Raw genomic sequence first — 17,855 nt, forward strand, 5'->3', positions numbered from 1 at the left:
CTTGAAACCAGTAATAGATTGCACTGTCGAAACTCTTCACTCTTAATTATGATATGGTCTGCTCATGCCCCAATTCAAATGGTAACAAAAAAAATCGCCACAGCAGGCTGTGGAGAGAGATGTATCCCAGGGTTCTAACATGTGAATCAAGTATGCATTTGTCCAGTGGGGTTCGGTGGGGGGTTGAGATTTCTAATAAATGCGGCCAGGCAGCATTGAAATGATGCATGTGCTCAGTGGGCTCCAACGTTATCAATGCTTTCACATGGCAAACACCAAAAATCAAAATAATATCATAATACACTACCAAATACAATGAAGATCACCAATCTCAAGTTAGCTGTGCGGCTGTGATTTCAAGAGCATATGAGCTCGAGCACCGTTTTGCATTTCCCCATAGTTAGATGAAAATCTCCTCATTAGCCCCCCCAAAACATTCATACTTTGTGTTTCCCCCCTCTGGCATCCTACTGAAGCTCCGCCACTACTGATATCATCTCCAGTCGCCCCCAACAGCCCCCCAGGGTGCCTTTTTTACCGTCGACGGTGAAAAAATGGCCCAGCCGTGCCCCCAGGTTCTCATTTTTTGCCGGTTTGGGCCAAAATTACAACCGACGAACCCAAGCGAAACCCAGCGCGCCAGGGGGCACCTGGAGGTACCGGCTGAAGTGAAAAGGCGCGTGGGCCCGCACTATCGGTGACATCGATCATTTTTCCCCTTTCCCTCCATTTTCCCATTACCGGCCCACTTCTCCCCCGCCGCTCCCGCCATTATCCCCAGATCCGCCCACCATGCCGCCGAAGAAGTATGCACCCCCTCGCCTAGCCACCGATTCCGTCCAGCCAAAGCAGAGGAAGCCGAGGGCGCCGATGCCAAGGCCCTTGGGCTTGACGAACGCCCAATGGAAGGCCAACGTTTATCGTCGGGCGGCGGTCACCACCTATCGGCGGAACATGCTCAACATGAAGAAGGCCAGAGATGCGGCGGCGAAGCAGGAGGAGGCATCTCGCGCAGGGATGGCGAACCTTCCGCCTCAACAGGCCGACCAGTGCCCACAAGGTGCGTGGGGGAGCCATCAGAGCATCGCGTCGCCGACCAACTTCTCGCCTCCACTATGGGGGTACGCGGCCTCGCCTGGGTACGTCGATGGCGACGTGCTTTGCGGCTTCAACCCCAAGAGCAACGCCGCCAAGAGGGAGGTGAAATCCGAGGCGAGGTGGTCGGCGTTGATGACGAAGCAGGACGTCAAGCCCGAACTTCTCAGGACCAGCGTCGCCGCGAAGAAGAGGAACACCGACCTGGCGTTCCTGGTGGGAGCAGACATGTCGACGATGGACGAGCAGGTGAAGGCGTGGTACCTGGCGGTGCGCGGCCTCATCTTGAACTAGATGGCAGGACCGGCGGCGCCCATTGCCCCTACGCCCATGCCCATGCCTACGCCTACGCTAACACCGAGCACTGAAGTTGTGCCCACAACGCTGACGCCGACGCCATCCTCTCCCAGCCCCAGGGCGGAGGAGCATGCCATTTGAGTTCCATGTCTATGGTTCCTACCCTTTTGATCGCTGGACTTTGGATATGTTCGATCGCCGACCTGTGGCATGATGATCACCGCCTGTGGCATGATGATCGCCGAACTTGTGTCATTTTTTGGTAGCGGGAAAGAGAACTTTGATTTTTTATGTGTTTGGGGCCGAATCCTGGGGGCGCGGCTGGAAACTTGATTCCCCCCGGGCCAAAAAAACCGCCGGTGCAAACGCCCAAAGCCCATCGTCGGGTGCGCTGGGGGGCCAAACAGTTGGAGATGCTTTGAGATGGCAGGAGGAGTTGCGGTGATACATGCTGCTTGTGAGTTTTGGAGCCCATCTAAAAAACTCTTTTGCTTCACAACGAAACAAAACAAATAAATAAAGCAATAGAAAGAATTGTTACCTGAAAAAATCCCGGGCTTCGCGATGTCGCTTCCCACGTTGCAGATGGTAAAAGCAGCCAAAATGGCCACGTTCACAAGCCGTTTACGCCTGTATTTGCGCAGGGCTAAAGACACCAGCCATGGGATAGGAGGAGCGCCATAGTGCATATCCATGTGGCCCAGCAGCGGTGTCCATGAACATGGCGGGGATTCAGGAAGGGCACGGTGAACCTGCTGGCGATCAAGGCGGCCGCGGTGATAAATACAAACTGAATTGAGACGACCACGAGATTTTCGGCACGAATGCCCACTGCACCCACGAGTCCTTCGACACCATCATGTTTTCTGTAGTGGTTATTTCTTGTATTTTTCCTTCTTCCTCTATTTGAACCTCACATGCTTGATCTTGCTCGCGAACAAAGCCTGCCAAGGGAAGCACAACCACGCCTTCATCCACCTCTGGTTCGTCAATTTATACCTCATGGTCTTGATCTTGCTCGCAATAAGAATCACCAATGGGAAGAACCATCACTTCTTGCTCCTCTAGCCCCTCCATTTGAAGCTCGTGTTCTTCATCTTTCTGGCGGATTGAATCTCCGTGGGATGAAGGACACCTTCTTGCTCCACCTCTGGCCCCTCCATTTAAAGCTCGTGCACTTCATCTTTCTGCCGATAGAAGAACCACGACCTCTGGCCATTCGAAGCTCATCACGATCCGACGCCGTGGTTGGAAGAATCACGGGTTCTTCCTCCTGATTTTTGAATCCGTTGAAATCCTCCTTCTTGTCATCCACCACAAAGCGCACAATACAACGGTGGACAAGCAAGAGAATAAGGTGTTGCTAGTTGTCCCAGTCAACCAAGCAACGGCGTAGCTACGTGGTGGGTTGGAGAGCCCCCCCCCCCCCCCCCCCCCCCGCGCCTTGGAGAGATCCCTGAAGATTTTTTGTTGAATGGCTTTAATTTGGGAGGAAATAGTGTTTGGCTCCATCTCTTCATCTTTTGTGTTTTGCCGTCCGTGGTTTCTGTCTAGCTCCGCCACTGCAAACAAGTGATCTTTATAGTTAGAATTAAAGTGGACATATCAAATTTGAAATACAAAATAAACAGGTGGGGTTGTTATTTTTACCTCGCAGGCGATGTAAACTGTCATAACCGTGCAGTTGCAAAAGAGGAAAGATGGCCAGAAGGTGAAAGTATATCGCTTGTTTGCCGTCTAAAATGTGAAAACCAAAAGGCTTGTAATGGCAGTCGCAGTGATAAGAGCAGTTAGATAAATTGCTTCATCCATTAGCAATAACAAATAATAAAATTAATAAAATCCTGACGCCGATGAAGGAGGCGCCCTGGTCGGCGAGGCGGTTCAGCTTGCCGTGCTCCGAGAAGAGCACCTGCATCACGGAGCGCACCGGCAGTCAGTAGTTCTGGACGGCGTGCGCCGCCCCCTCCACCGACAGCTTCCACGCGTCGATCAGCCTCCACAGCGACTTGCTCTCCTCTTTCGCGGCGCCCGGATGCGCGTGCCACAATCCATACAAACCACGAGCTAAGAAACTGAACGTGCGTTCAGTTAAAAAAAAGGAACTAGTTTTGCACGTGCATCCGTCCTCTCTCCAGAACGCAGCAGTGCCAACATTTGGGATGGATGATATGATAGGGACAACACTGTAAAACTACAGGGAACAATGGAGCGGCAGATGATATCCACTTTGATTTGTCGGGATCCATTTCGAGGCAAAATGGACACATTTGACCTTGAGAGGAAAGCCTTTCACAAACTGAACTGTTGATGAAAATATTTCACACGGTTGACCCTTTTGTGTAGCGCCCGACGGTTAGGCGCAAAGACAGTTCATTTTGTGAATTTTTTCTTTATCGTTTCTGCCGTACTTCGATCCGAAAAACTTGTGATACGCATGCGGCAATGCCCATGTAACTAAAAGATGAATCATGTTTGTTATGGCAGCGAATCAGCCGTAAATATCTACAGAACATGCTCTGGCCGTGTCTGCAAGATCCCCAGCCTGGCAACTTCGTCCAGGTATTATGAGATGAATCCGAAGGGGGTGTTATTAGTTCTACTCTGAGCGAATGTGAGCACTTAAGTTGCTAGTACCATGGATGAGAACGTTTGGTTCTTGGTGTATATACACCCTATACGAAAAAATAAATTAGCAATTCAATAAAAAATCAAAAAAATCTGAAAATATTTTTGAAATAAACTTGACCTTTTATTGTACTTGTGAGAAAATTTTCGCGAAAATAAAATCACCCTTTGACTTCTTTTCAAAAAAGATAAATTTTCAATCCAAATAGTGTGAATAGTGACCTATAATAGCAAATATTTTTTGTCTTTTTTGCCCTGAAGTCAATGTTGGTTTTTTTCCGTGAAAATTTATATACTGGTGCAAAACAAAGTCAAGTTTAATCTAAAAATACTTTTGACTATTTTGACTTTTTATTTAATTATTAAAAAAAATCACCATATAAAATGCATATACAACCAGAAACCAAAGGGTATTTCTTCTAGTACCACCCAGAAAAAACAAACAAGCAAACAGTGGCGTGGATGAGAATAAAAGGCACCGGACTATATAGACAAGAGGGATTAATCTCTACCTAATAATAAAGCACGTAGAGTTTCTACCCGTCCGTCGCGCTAATTTGCAAAAACGCCCCTGCGTTTTCATGAAATCAACCTGTAGTCCAGATTTAAGTCACACCGAACTGTTATTTTACAGTTTTTTGAAAACCCCCTAACGTTTTAGGTATTACATCCGCGGATCATATTTAAGTCAAACAAATGCTTTTCTAAACCATCCATATCTTTTAAACCGTAACTCCGATTTAAACATGTTATATATGAAATTTGATTAGAAAAATATGTAGAATATGAATATAAGATTAATTTAACCTATTAAGTATTTATAAATATTATTTTGGAAGATATTTAATTCAAACCAAATGGTTTTCTAAATTATACGTATCTTTTAAACCGTAACTCCGATTTTAATATGTTATATATGAAATTTGATTAGAAAAAGTGTGAAATCTGTATATGATGTTAATTTTACCTGTTAAATATTTTTTTGGAAACAAGCGTATAACTATAGCGCATGATACATTTTTCTTTCATACAGGCGGCGATCCGGATTGCAAATAAACACCCACTATAATCATAAGGAAAAGAAAACATTGAGAACTACACATGCATACCTCTGAATACGTCGCAGGGAAAACAACAGATTTCTCATCGCGGGTGTGAGAGAAAGCGAGAGAGAGGGAGAGGGAGGAGAGAGGGAGAGAGAGAGAGACGTCTTAGGATTAACCACATTCTAACACGTTTTGGTTTGTGTGAACACTAAGACCACCACCGGCGAGGATGAGAAGAAGGATAAGCGGCAACACAAATATAATGCGTCGCTAAAATAAAGAAGAAGGACCTATTATGGTCTTGAGTGATGGTTGTTTGGTTAAGAGCGTGTGTTGTGTGTTTTCTCCCGTTGCAACGCACGGGCTTTTTTGCTAGTTAGATATATGCGGCTTTTGCCGTGCGTGAATACAGATAACATTTTGTTGTCTAGCAGTCGGAGCTCCCGTGACCAAACACAATAGTAACCACGGCTGATGATAAGGCAGTTTTCCGTTTGTGTGCGACAGATGAATGCGGACGAGAATGTAAAACAGTGCTTTCAATTGTGCGTACTTGCATGCGTATGAATGATCTTTGGTTATAGCTTCTCACAGTTTGACATCGTAAAGTTTGGTTACTGCCCTTGCCGCCCTCCTTGAGGAACTCGCGCACCAGCCGCACGTCCAGCAGCGTCGACCCGCCCGGCGCGTGCCCGAACGTCGGTATCATCACGGCCGCCAGCGTCGCCTGGTCAAGCCGCCGCGCCGCGCGGGACTCGAGCTCCCGCAGCAGTGCCGCGTCCGCGCCCACCATGCTCCCCGCCCGGACCAGCTTGAGCAGGAAGTCGCACGTGATGCCGTCGTCGGCGGCCGCGCCGCTGGGCGGGTCCGGCGGGAGCGCGGCGACGAGGGTCTCCAGGAGTAGACGCTTCTTGAGCCACGTGGCGGTGGGGCTCTCCGGGGGCAGGAAGCGGCCCGAGGCGTACGTGGCCACGTCCGGGAGCCACTTGGCGGCGTAGTGGGACAGCACGCTCGGGAGCAGGTCGGGGCGGGGCTTGGACTTCACGGCGGCGACGGTGCGCGCGAAGCTCTCCACGTCGTTGACGCACGTGTCGTCCACGCATGCGAGAACCCATGGCTCCGAGGAGGAGCGCGCGTGGTCGGCGCCGGGGGCCGCCGCCGTGCCGCGAGCGCGCGGCGACGGGGTCCTGGGGCTGTGGCTCTGAGACGACGACTTCATGGCGGGGCGGGGCGGCGCGCGAGCTCGGAGCTGAGCTACTTCAAGTTCACGCTTCACGGTGCGTGCATCGGAGATCGGAGTATGGACCAAAGAGCAGGCGAGGCTGTGGGCGAGAGATGGCGACACCCACCTTTGGAGCTGCGTGTCGTACTATGTCATATGTGGCTGCCCATGATAAACGGGGGCTGTGTTTTCCGAGTAAAATTCATGGTGGTTGTACGTAGCACTATGTGCAAGCTACTACTGTCCATCAATCTCTGGTCCAGCTCCAACAGTGGCATGTGCGTCATCTGTCCTTGTTGGACGTGATGTGCTCCTGGGTATATGCATATGTTCATCGCCGTTTGTACAGTATTACACATGCCTAATTAGGTTGCACGTTGCCTAACTCTCATACAAAATGTCAGTTGTATTTTTTTCAGAAACACCGACACTGATGCACGTACACGCACGCAGTCATGCCCATGCAATCACAAGTTGTCTATACTAAAGCCGGAGTCGTGGAGCTTCAAATTTGATGAAATCACCGTGGAACAACAGTGACTTCAATGTGATCCCAGGAGGGCTAGGGAGCAACACACACAATAAGCAATAATCTACTCCCGCCGTTCCAAAATAGATGACCCAACTTTATACTAAAGTTAGTACACAATTAATACAAAGTTGGGTCATCTATTTTGAAACGGAGGGAGTACTTATTTGATATTTAAAATGCTGCATTGGCACTATTTCCGCTTGAGGTATGCCTAGGTCTAACTTCTACGGCTTGATTTCATCAAAATAAGTAGTGGGGAGGACATTTTGGATCTGAGGCTCATATGCACCCAAAATAACAAAATAATAGAAAGGAAAACATAAAATAAATAAAAAAAATCTGGTTTTTTTACCAACAAACATGTTCACGTGTTTGAACTCTGTGCAAATTTTCGTAAATAAATGAAAATTTTGGTGCTCTAAAAAAATTGTTGCTATGAAAACTATTTTTGAATCTTTTTAGACGCTGATTTTGTTTTTCTGGGCACGAGGAATGTAAAGATTTATAAACACCGATGTTTTTCTTTTATTTTGTGTAGAGCACCACAAATGTTATTTCTTTAAAAAAGCATGAATTGAGACCACATGAACTTATTTGTTGCAAAAAAAATCAATTCTTTATATTGCTTTTTACTATTTCTCGACTTCACCGTTCATCCGGATGCACACGAGTTTTCACTCTAGTTTGAATATCTTGCATTGTAGATATTTTTTTGTCGCTAAAGCTAGTATGCATTAGAGTTTTTAAAACGATCTTGCTTATTTTGGCCCCACAAAAACATCATAGTTGTGCAAACACAAAATAAGGTTGTGTTATTATCATTAACATTGATTCAATATATTGCGCTCACTTCGAGTGATATAATTTCCAAATTAAATAATAACCTATATTCCCCCATTATTGTAGAGATAAGGAAATGTTTTTACCTAGAAAACTGGGTACATAAAAAATAATGATGTTTCAAATAACTGGAATATCAAACAACAAAGCAAGCATGTTTAGAGGAAGAACAAAAAATGTTGTACTTACATCTGGTGCTCCAACTAAATATGTTGAGGTTCACTGCTATAGTTGTGGGGGGCTTGGTCATCACAAGGAAGGTTGACCTAGAGGGCAAGTGTGTTTTATTTGCCAAATCTCTGCTCATTTGGTTGAGGTCTTCCTCTTAGGAAGAAGCCTCGCCATATGGCAAGTATATTGGAAGCGCTACAACAGGGTTGGGCTTTTACCATGTAGAGATTAGTGAACCTGATGTGATGCATGTGTTGTTCACCAAGAATTGGGGAGTAGTTTATGTAGAGTATGGTGAGGCTACTAATTAGGAGAAGCTAGCTAAGGAGATTTTCATAAGATATATATAGGACAAACTGGCCATGGAAAATAAGGAAGCTTAATGATTTATCATATTTGGTTAAGTTCCCTCCACACATTAATGTTGTGCAAGTGGGAGGATATCCTTGTTTTGGCCTGAAGAGAAAAGTGGTTGTGGTGAATGTGGAGATCTGGAAAGATGATCCAGAGCCTTTTGATAACTTGAAAGATATTTGGAGCCAGATAAAAGGATACTTCTTCACCATCTTCTTCGTGTCATCCACCACCAAGGCGCACAATACAACGATGGATATGCAAGAGAATAAGGTGTTGTCAATTGTCCCAATCTACCAAGTGATCTTCACAATTCACTGGTATGCGTCGGTGCTATACAAACGGTTTTTAACCCCTTTCCGCGACGGTATTTGGAACCGTCGCCAAGTGAGTGTGGGCGATAGGGGGGTCCTTCCCACACGACCCAGAAATCGTCGGGGATAGGCCCTCCTGGGACACAGGCTGGGGCCATGTGCGATCGGGCGAGGCATCGAAACCCAATCATTTCTCTGTATGTACATCCCACACGGTGAATCCTAAAGAAACATTTTCGTTCGTATGTTTATCACACACAGTCAATCCAAGGAATACGTTTCCGTTCTTATGTACATCCCACACAGTCAATCCAGGGAAAACGTTTCCGTTCGTATGTACGTCCCACACAGTTTTATGTATACGCTCGTGTGTAAAAGGTGTAACTATCACACACGCTCTGCCTTGGTTAACTGTTTCCTTTTATGAACTACATCACACATGATTTGATGTAGAAAACTGTATGGCATTGGGCTATCCATCACAATCGCTTTTACTGTCAGAACCGTTTGCAAGGTTGTTTTCTTTCGCACACGATGTTTTCTTTCTAACCGTGTGCACATTATTTTATTAGCTCATGTATATTTTTATTTTTGTCTGTAATTTATTATTCGAATTGGAAATTTTGAAATATGAAACGTGCAATTCAAATTCTCAACACAATGGTTCAACAACGAATCCATAAATAAATTTGTCAGTACAATATGTTCAGTAATTACAGGATTAGGCAGCAATTAACTATGATGAACCACAAACTGCATGCCATAGGCACGAACCACTTTTGTCCAACCCCTTGTGACGATCCCCCGCATCCTTCACCGCCTTTAGGAAGACTTCTAGAGCATTATCATGGTAGCATGAATTATATACTTTAACCTTACTTTGCTCCTCTCCGGTCGTGTAGTTTGCAAGGTAATCATCAGTAAATAGCTTCGCAAACCAGTGAAAAGAGAAAAATATCAGATACTGAGGTCTAATAGAGTAACTTGTTGTGCGCAGGGGGAAAATGCAACACATGACTTACCATCCTAAAGTTCACTGCTGTCTTGGACAAAGTGTAATAAAGAGCTTAATTCCAATCACCTGTTTCTTTCGCCTAACAATCTTTCTTAGTTTCCTCACTTGACGCTTGTTCATGAATATCTCATTGCCCCATACGCAAAAGGGATCAAAGCATGGAACAGTACCGCTCATATATGTACCTACAAGCAACCAGTAAATGTTAGAAGCTAAACTGAGATTGCACAAATGATGTAAAATGCAACTACCTACGTTCCTAAGTACAAGTATTTTTTTTTGAGATTTCAATATGAACTACATACGGATATATATAGAATTATAGATATAGTTTAGATTAGAATCTAGATTCACTCATTTTGCTCCTTATGTAGTCTATATTGAAATCTCTAAAAATACTTATATTTAGGAATAGATGGTGTACAAGACATGGGATGCAGCTAACCTCGACGGCAAACAATAGCATCGCCCATTGTAGCCCTGTGTAAGTACATGGAAAGCCAATGTTAACTACAACAGGGTTAACATCCACCAAAAATAGCAAATGGTAATAAAACGGCAGCATCGGTAGTCATATCTTCATTGCAAAAGAGTAGCACGGTAGCAAAGGGACGGATTAAAAAATGGATACAACTGTTAATTGCAACAGGCTTAACAACATCCTAATTCATGTTTTCTAAGTTTGTAGCCATTGAAATACAACTCTTTTAAAATGGATACAACTGTTAATTGCAACAGGCTTAATGACCATTGAAACCAGTACTGATAAAAATGCAATTGGCAGAGTTAAACATCACAGGGCAGGTGCTGCCATGGCCCAGTTGTCTATAAAAAGGTAGGGAAAATAGCTAAAACGTGTTAGGCATGTTTACTACAACAGGCTTAATACATCGACCGTACAGAACATAGCCATTAATTGCAACTGGTATTGGTAAGATTGAACTGGTGAGTACATACTTGGTAAGTCCTGAGAGGTGGTTGCTGGAGCACTACATCTTGGCTAGAGCCCGCCCAAAGTCAGCGGCGGCGGAGCCGAGCTGTTCCTTCGGGTCGAAGCATGGATCAGTGCCACTGACATGTGTACCTACAGGCAACAAGTAAATGGTAGAAGTTAAACTGCAATTGCATAAATGATGTGAAATACTGTAAGACATGGGATGCAGCTAACCTCGACGGTAAACAACATCATCGGCCGTTATGACCCTGTGTAAGTACATGGATAGGCATGTTAAGTACAACATGGTTAACATCGACCAAAAATAGCAAATGGGCAGCATCTCTAGTATATCTTCATTGCGGAGAGTAGCATGGTAGCAAATGGACAGATTAAAAAATGGACACAACTGTTAATTGCAACAGGCTTAACAACATCCTAAGTCATGTTTTGTAAGTTTGTAGCCATTGAAATACAACTGTTTGAAAATGGATTCAACTGTTAATTGCAACAGACTTAATAGACATTGAAACCGGTACTGATAAAAATGCAATTAGCATAGTTAAACATCACAAGGCAGGTGCTTCAAGAGCAGAGAATGGCCCAGATGTCTATAAAAAGGTAGGGAAAGTAGCAAAAATGTGTTAGGCATGTTTACTAGAACATGCTTAATACACCGACCGTACAGAACATAGCCATTAATTGCATGTGGTATTGGTAAGATTGAACTGGTGAGTACATACTTGGTAAGTCCTGAGAGGTAGTTGTTGGGCACTTCATCTTGGCCAGAGCCCGCCCAAAGTCAGCGATGGCGAAGGCGAGCTGTTCCTCCGGGTTGAAGCGTGGATCAGTGGCACTGACATGTATACCTACAGGCAACCAGTAAATGGTAGAAGTTAAACTGCAATTGCACAAATGATGTGAAATACTGTAAGACATGGGATGCAGCTAACCTCGACGGCAAACAACAGTATCGGACGTTATGACCCTGCGTAAGTACATGGACAGGCATGTTAAGTAGAACATGGTAAACACGCAAAGTGGCCATCGCGCCATGGATCGCCACCAGCTCCTGGCGGTGGGGATTTGGAGGCACAAGGATATTTCGCAGGCGCCATTTAAGCAATCGGGTCGGGGCCATGATAGAGATTGGTGGGTTACCTGACTGGATCCGAGCAGAACGTAGATGTGGTTGAAGCTGTGGTTGCGGCGGCGGCGGTTTGAGATGCCGGTAGGGGGAGGCGCGGGGGGGGGGGGATACTAAGGGTGGGGATGAGGTTGGAGGAATAAATTTTGAAATCACGCGCCTAATGAAAATTTCGCTGCGAAACTTGAAACTTGGGCGGGGGAAACACACAACACAGACGAAGCGCATAAAATACTCGTGTGCGAGAAAAAAGAAAGTTGGCAGATCCCGTCTTCAAAAAAATGTACACGTGTAGTTGATTTTTTTCGGTCAATGGCACGCCTGGTTTATTAGGAAACATCGCACAGGTAACTGACTTATGGATCATTAACGCAAAAAATGCAGACGGGTACGACATAGAAACCATGTGTTTTGCGATCTTCTAATGATAAAAAAACGCACACGGGAACATATGCTAATCAACGCTCAAAGCCCTCAAAGGATGCTCTTACCGACATTGTACGTTAATACTACAAACTTAAATTCTACTGGTAATTTGCTCTAATACTACAAACTTAAACTATTTCTCACATGCTGCCATCGGGGCATGCTGGCCAGACGCCAGCGTTCTCCTTCCCGGCCTTGTAGGCGGCGGCCCACCGTGCTTCGATCTCCGCCAAGCTCTCCTCACCATGGTGTGCGGCCTCTTTTTTCTTGCGGCAGCGGGACTCTCTTTTCTTGACTGCTTTATGCCTTTTCCACTCCTTCTGTGCGGCTTTGGCCGCCTCTAGATCCACCACCCATTAGGCCATGGCAGCCTCAAAGTCCGCCCACGTAACTGTCTGGCCGGCGGCGATGAACTCGGCACGGCGAGATGCCATCGCTTCCTTACCATGTGTGCGGTCGTGGGCGGCGAGGAATGCGGCGAGGCGGGATGCCATGATCTTGCGTGTGCGTAGGAATTTTTTTGAAATTACTACGTTCCCCAACAACAAGTGCAATATGGATGGTAGATATAGGTTTTTGTAATCTGAAAATATAAAAACAGCAAGGTAACAAGTGGTAAAAGTGAGCGTAAACGGTATTGAAATGCTAGGAAACAAGGCCTAGGGTTCATACTTTCACTAGTGCAAGTTCTCTCAACAATAATAACATAATTGGATCATATAACTATCCCTCAACATGCAACAAAGAGTCACTCCAAAGTCACTAATAGCGGAGAACAAACGAAGGGATTATGGTAGGGTACGAAACCACCTCAAAGTTATTCTTTCCAATCAATTCGTTGGGCTATTCCTATAAGTGTCACAAACAGCCCTAGAGTTCGTACTAAAATAACACCTTAAGACACACATCAACCAAAACCCTAATGTCACCTAGATACTCCAATGTCACCTCAAGTATCTGTGGGTATGATTATACTATATGCATCACACAATCTCAAATTCATCTATTCAACCAACACATAGAACCTCAAAGAGTGCCCCAAAGTTTCTACCGGAGAATCAAGATGAAAACGTGTGCCAACCCCTATGCATAGGTTCATGGGCGGAACCCGCAAGTTGGTCACCAAACCATACATCAAGTGAATCACGTGATATCCCATTGTCACCACAAATACGCACGACAAGACATACATCAAGTGTTCTCAAATCATTAAAGACTCAATCCGATAAGATTACTTCAAAGGGAAAACTCAGTCCATTACAAGAGAGTGGAGGGGGAGAAGAAACATAAGATCCAACTATAATAGCAAAGCTCGCGATACATCAAGATCGTGCCAAATCAAGAACACGAGAGAGAGAGAGAGAGAGAGAGAGAGAGAGAGATCAAACACATAGCTACTGGTACATACCCTCAGCCCCGAGGGTGAACTACTCCCTCCTCGTCATGGAGAGCGCCGGGATGATGAAGATGGCCACCGGTGAGGGTTCCCCCCTCCGGCAGGGTGCCGGAACAGGGTCCCGATTGGTTTTTGGTGGCTACAGAGGCTTGCGGCGGCGGAACTCCCGACCTATTCTGTTCCCCGATCGTTTTAGGGTATATGGGTATATATAGGCGGAAGAAATACATCAAGGGAGCCACGAGGGGCCCACGAGGGTGGGCGCGCCCCCCTGCCTCGTGCCTCCCTCGTTGCTTTCTTGACGTGGACTCCAAGTCTCCCGGGTTGCTTTCCTTCCAAAAACAACTTCTCCAGAAGGTTTCATTCCGTTCGACTTCGTTTGATATTCCTTTTCTTCGAAACACTGAAACAAGGGAAAAAACAGGAACTGGCACTGGGCTCTGGGTCAATAGGTTAGTCCCAAAAGTAATATAAAATTGTTTAATAAAGCCCATAAACATCCAAAACAGATAATATAATAGCATGGAACAATCAAAAATTATAGATACGTTGGAGACGTATCAGTGCCATGGACGACGCCTGGAGAGAGCTCTAGGATGGAGGGGCCGGGCAGCCGTATAGTGCGGTGGTATTCAAGAGCTCAATGACAAACGACAACAGAAATTTGGCTTTCCTTACAATTTTGCTCGTTCATTATCGCACACGGTTCATCTCCGTCGCTTCCGGAAACAGTGTGCGCTGAGCCTGTTGTGTGTTGCGTTATGATTGGTTGGAACCCCAGCCACACAGATCGCGTGTGTGCACCGTAGGATGCGCCGCGATCGAACGGCAATCCACGACCCTCACATCACACCCGTGAACCTGTAGCTAGATTTTATTTATATGCGCTAAATGCCTAGAAAATGCACATAATCCCCTAAATATGGTAAATGAGCCCAGAAAAATGCCAAAATTGAACACGGTGATTTGCAGGGTGTATGTTCGTCGTAAAAAAAACTCCAGGGCAAAGAACGAAGAAAATGTGGATTCCCCTTCAATCTTGGTGATTTCCCTCTCGAAAGCAGGGAACTTCCTCGGTGATGGTTCGATTTATGAAGGGCGTGCATGATGACATAAGCCAAACCTTCTCAAATTTTTACCAGGGCATGGTGAGGTCATACCATGGCACACCATGCCAGGCGTCATGTTTTTCAAGCATTTATTTCATTTTTCTATAGCTGAAAACCCAATAAACAAACGTTTGTGGTTGACTATTGCCACACATTTCATCGAAATATATGTCCCTTCCTTGTAAAAGGCATGAGAATTTACTAAATGGCACGAGCATGGTTTTCCAGGCCGTTCTTGTGCACCCTTTCAAGCATCAATTGTTTGAACTTGAATTATGTGCATTAACGCCTAGGAAATGCACATAATCCCCTAAATATGGCAATTGAACCTCGAAAAGTGCCAAATTTGAACACGGTGATTTGCAGGTTGTATGTTCATCATAGAAAAAACTCGTGGACAAAGGACAAAGGAAATTTGGATCCCCCTTCAATCTTGGTGATTTCCCCCTCGGAACCATGAAACTTCCTCGGTGATGGTTCGATTTATGAAAGGCGTGCATCACGACATAAGGAAAACATTCTCCAATTTTTACCAGGGCATGGTGAGTGTGACGCCCCCGATTTGACCGTACACTAATCATGCACGCGAATGTGTACGACCAAGATCAGGGACTCACGGGAAGATATCACAACACAACTCTAAAACATAAGTAAGTCATACAAGCATCATAATACAAGCCAGGGGCCTCGAGGGCTCGAATACAAGTGCTCGATCACAGACGAGTCAGCGGAAGCAACAATATCTGAGTACAGACATAAGTTAAACAAGTTTGCCTTAAGAAGGCTAGCACAAACTGGGGTACAGATCGAACGAGGCGCAGGCCTCCTGCCTGGGATCCTCCTAACTACTCCTGGTCGTCGTCAGCGGGCTGCACGTAGTAGTAGGCACCTCCAGTGTCGTAGGTGTCGTCGTCGACGGTGGCGTCTGGCTCCTGGACTCCAGCATCTGGTTGTGACAACCAGATAGAAAAGAAAAGGGGGAAAAGAGGGAAAGAAGCAACCGTGAGTACTCATCCAAAGTACTCGCAAGCAAGGAGCTACACTACATATGCATGGGTATATGTGTAAAGGGGCATATCAGTGGACTGAACTGCAGAATGCCAGAATAAAAGGGGGATAGCTAGTCCTGTCGAAGACTACGCTTCTGGCCATCTCCATCTTGCAGCATGTAGAAGAGAGTAGATTGAAGTCCTCCAAGTAGTATCGCATAGCATAATCCTACCCGGCGATCCCCTCCTCGTCGCCCTGTTAGAGAGCGATCACCGGGTTGTATCTGGCACTTGGAAGGGTGTATTTTATTCAGTATCCAGTTCTAGTTGTCATAAGGTCAAGGTACAACTCCGGGTCGTCCTTTTACCGAGGGACACGGCTATTCGAATAGATAAACTTCCCTGCAGGGGTGCACCACATAACCCAACACGCTCGATCCCATTTGGCCGGACACACTTTTCTGGGTCATGCCCGGCCTCGTAAGATCAACGCGTCGCAGCCCCATCTAAGCACAACAGAGCGGTCAGCACGCCGGTCTAACCCTATGCGCGCAGGGGTCTGGGCCCATCGCCCTATGCACACCTGCACGTTGCGTACGCGGCCGGAAGCAGACCTAGCCTAGTGGCGTTCCAGTCCAATCCGGCGCGCGCCACTCAGTCGCTGACGTCAAGAAGGCTTCGGCTGATACCACGACGCCGGGATACCCATAACTACTCCCGCGTAGATGGTTAGTGCGTATAGACCAAATGGCCAGACTCAGATCAAATACCAAGATCTCGTTAAGCGTGTTAAGTAACCGCGAACGCCGACCAGGGCCAGGCCCACCTCTCACCTAGGCGGTCTCAACCTGCCCTGTCGCTCCGCCACAAAGATCCACTTGCGGGTACTCCTACGAGCCGACCCGACTTTAGTCATCACATGTGTCATGAATGTAGTATATAAGTATATACCCGTGATCACCGCCCAGGTGATCACGTCCCGATAGTATAGCACAGCAGACGGACAAGAATGTAGGGCCACTGATGGAAATCTAGCATCCTATACTCAGCATGTAGGATTGCAGGTAAAGGTAACAACAGTAGTAGCAAGGATAGGCTATGCATCAGGATAGGATATCGGAAAACAGTAACATGCTACACTACTCTAATGCAAGCAGTATAGAGAAGAATAGGCGATATCTGGTGATCAAGGGGGGGGGGGCTTTCCTGGTTGCTCTGGCAAGTAGGAGGGGTCGTCAACTCCGTAGTCGAACTGGGCAGCAGCAGTGTCCGTCTCGTAGTCTACCGGAGAGGAGAGGGGGAAGAAACAGTAAATACAATGCAAACATAAGCATGACGATGCGTGACATGACAATGAACGGTGCTAGGTGTGTCCTAACGCGACAGTAGGTGGTACCGGCGAAGGGGGGGAACATCCAGGAGGTATTCCCGATGTTTCGCGTTATCGGACAGACGGACCGGAGGGGGAAAGTTGCTAGTTCGATAGGTTAGGGGGTTGTGGTGGACGAACAGACTGCGTATTCGGATTCGTCTCGTCGTTCTGAGCAACTTTCATATAGAAAACATTTTCATCCGAGTTACGGTTTAAAAGATATGAATTTTCAAAGTTTATTTGAATTTCTGGAATTATTTATATTAAGCAAAAATGAAATATGACGTCAGCATGAGGCAATGCTGACGTCAGCAGGTCAACAGGTCGGCTGACCAGTCAAACCAGACAGGTGGGTCCAGCGGGACCCACATGTCAACCTCTGTTAGTTTAATACTTATTTAAACTAATCTAACAGTCTAATTAGAGGGGTGGGCCCCATATGTCAGTGAGTGATTAGTTAAACTAATTATTTTTATTTATAAAACATTTTTCTTTTTCCTTTTTTTTTAATTTTGCGGCGGGGCCCGCATGTCAGTGGCTGGGCCTGCCCAGTCAGCAGTTGACTGGGTCAACCCAGTCAACTGGGGCCCGTGGGGGCCACTGGGGTGGCCCCAGGCCAGCCACGTCGGCGGCCGGCGCCGGAGCGGCTCCGGCGAGCCAAACGCGGCGGCGCGGCTCGGGAGGGGGTGCGGGTTTGCGCTACGGTGGGTTTGCGGGGGCGTGGCTGGGCGCGTTCGACGCGGCTCGGCGTCGCGCGTCCAACTGCGGTGGTCGGAGGGGCTGGAACGGCCGGGGGCGAGCGCTACGAGCTCGCCGGCGGCGAGGTGCTACGGGTGCCCGACGGAAACGCGGCTACGGCGGCCTATCGAGCAAGCGGAGGGGCTGGGGGGCATCTATGGACGGTGGGGAGTGCAACGGGCTTGAGCCCGTGACAAAAAGGTCACCGGAGACCCGCCGGCGGCGAGCTC

The 17,855-nt window shown here is 46.7% G+C and overlaps 1 protein-coding gene across 1 annotated transcript; it reads right to left on the reverse strand.

Annotated features, from left to right (window-relative positions):
• Window positions 1–3,328: 3,328 nt before the first annotated feature.
• On the reverse strand, window positions 3,329–6,429 carry LOC123076171 (BTB/POZ domain-containing protein At1g67900-like). Its single transcript, XM_044498560.1, has 2 exons — window positions 5,685–6,429; window positions 3,329–3,459 (listed from the first exon to the last, which is right to left on the reverse strand). The coding sequence occupies exons 1-2, from the start codon at window positions 6,283–6,285 to the stop codon at window positions 3,329–3,331; spliced, it is 732 nt and encodes a 243-aa protein (XP_044354495.1). The 5' UTR covers window positions 6,286–6,429.
• Window positions 6,430–17,855: the final 11,426 nt, after the last annotated feature.

The sequence above is a fragment of the Triticum aestivum genome, chromosome 3D, assembly GCF_018294505.1.
Source record: "Triticum aestivum cultivar Chinese Spring chromosome 3D, IWGSC CS RefSeq v2.1, whole genome shotgun sequence".
Lineage (NCBI taxonomy): Eukaryota > Viridiplantae > Streptophyta > Magnoliopsida > Poales > Poaceae > Triticum > Triticum aestivum.

Coding starts and splice junctions, on each gene's coding strand:
- LOC123076171 (XM_044498560.1), bottom strand. CDS start 6,285: ATGAAGTCGTCGTCTCAGAGCCACAGCCCCAGGACCCCGTCGCCGCGC. Junction 3,460..5,684: donor CAAGGAGGGCGGCAAGGGCA/GTAACCAAACTT, acceptor TCAGTTTCTTAG/CTCGTGGTTTGTATGGATTG.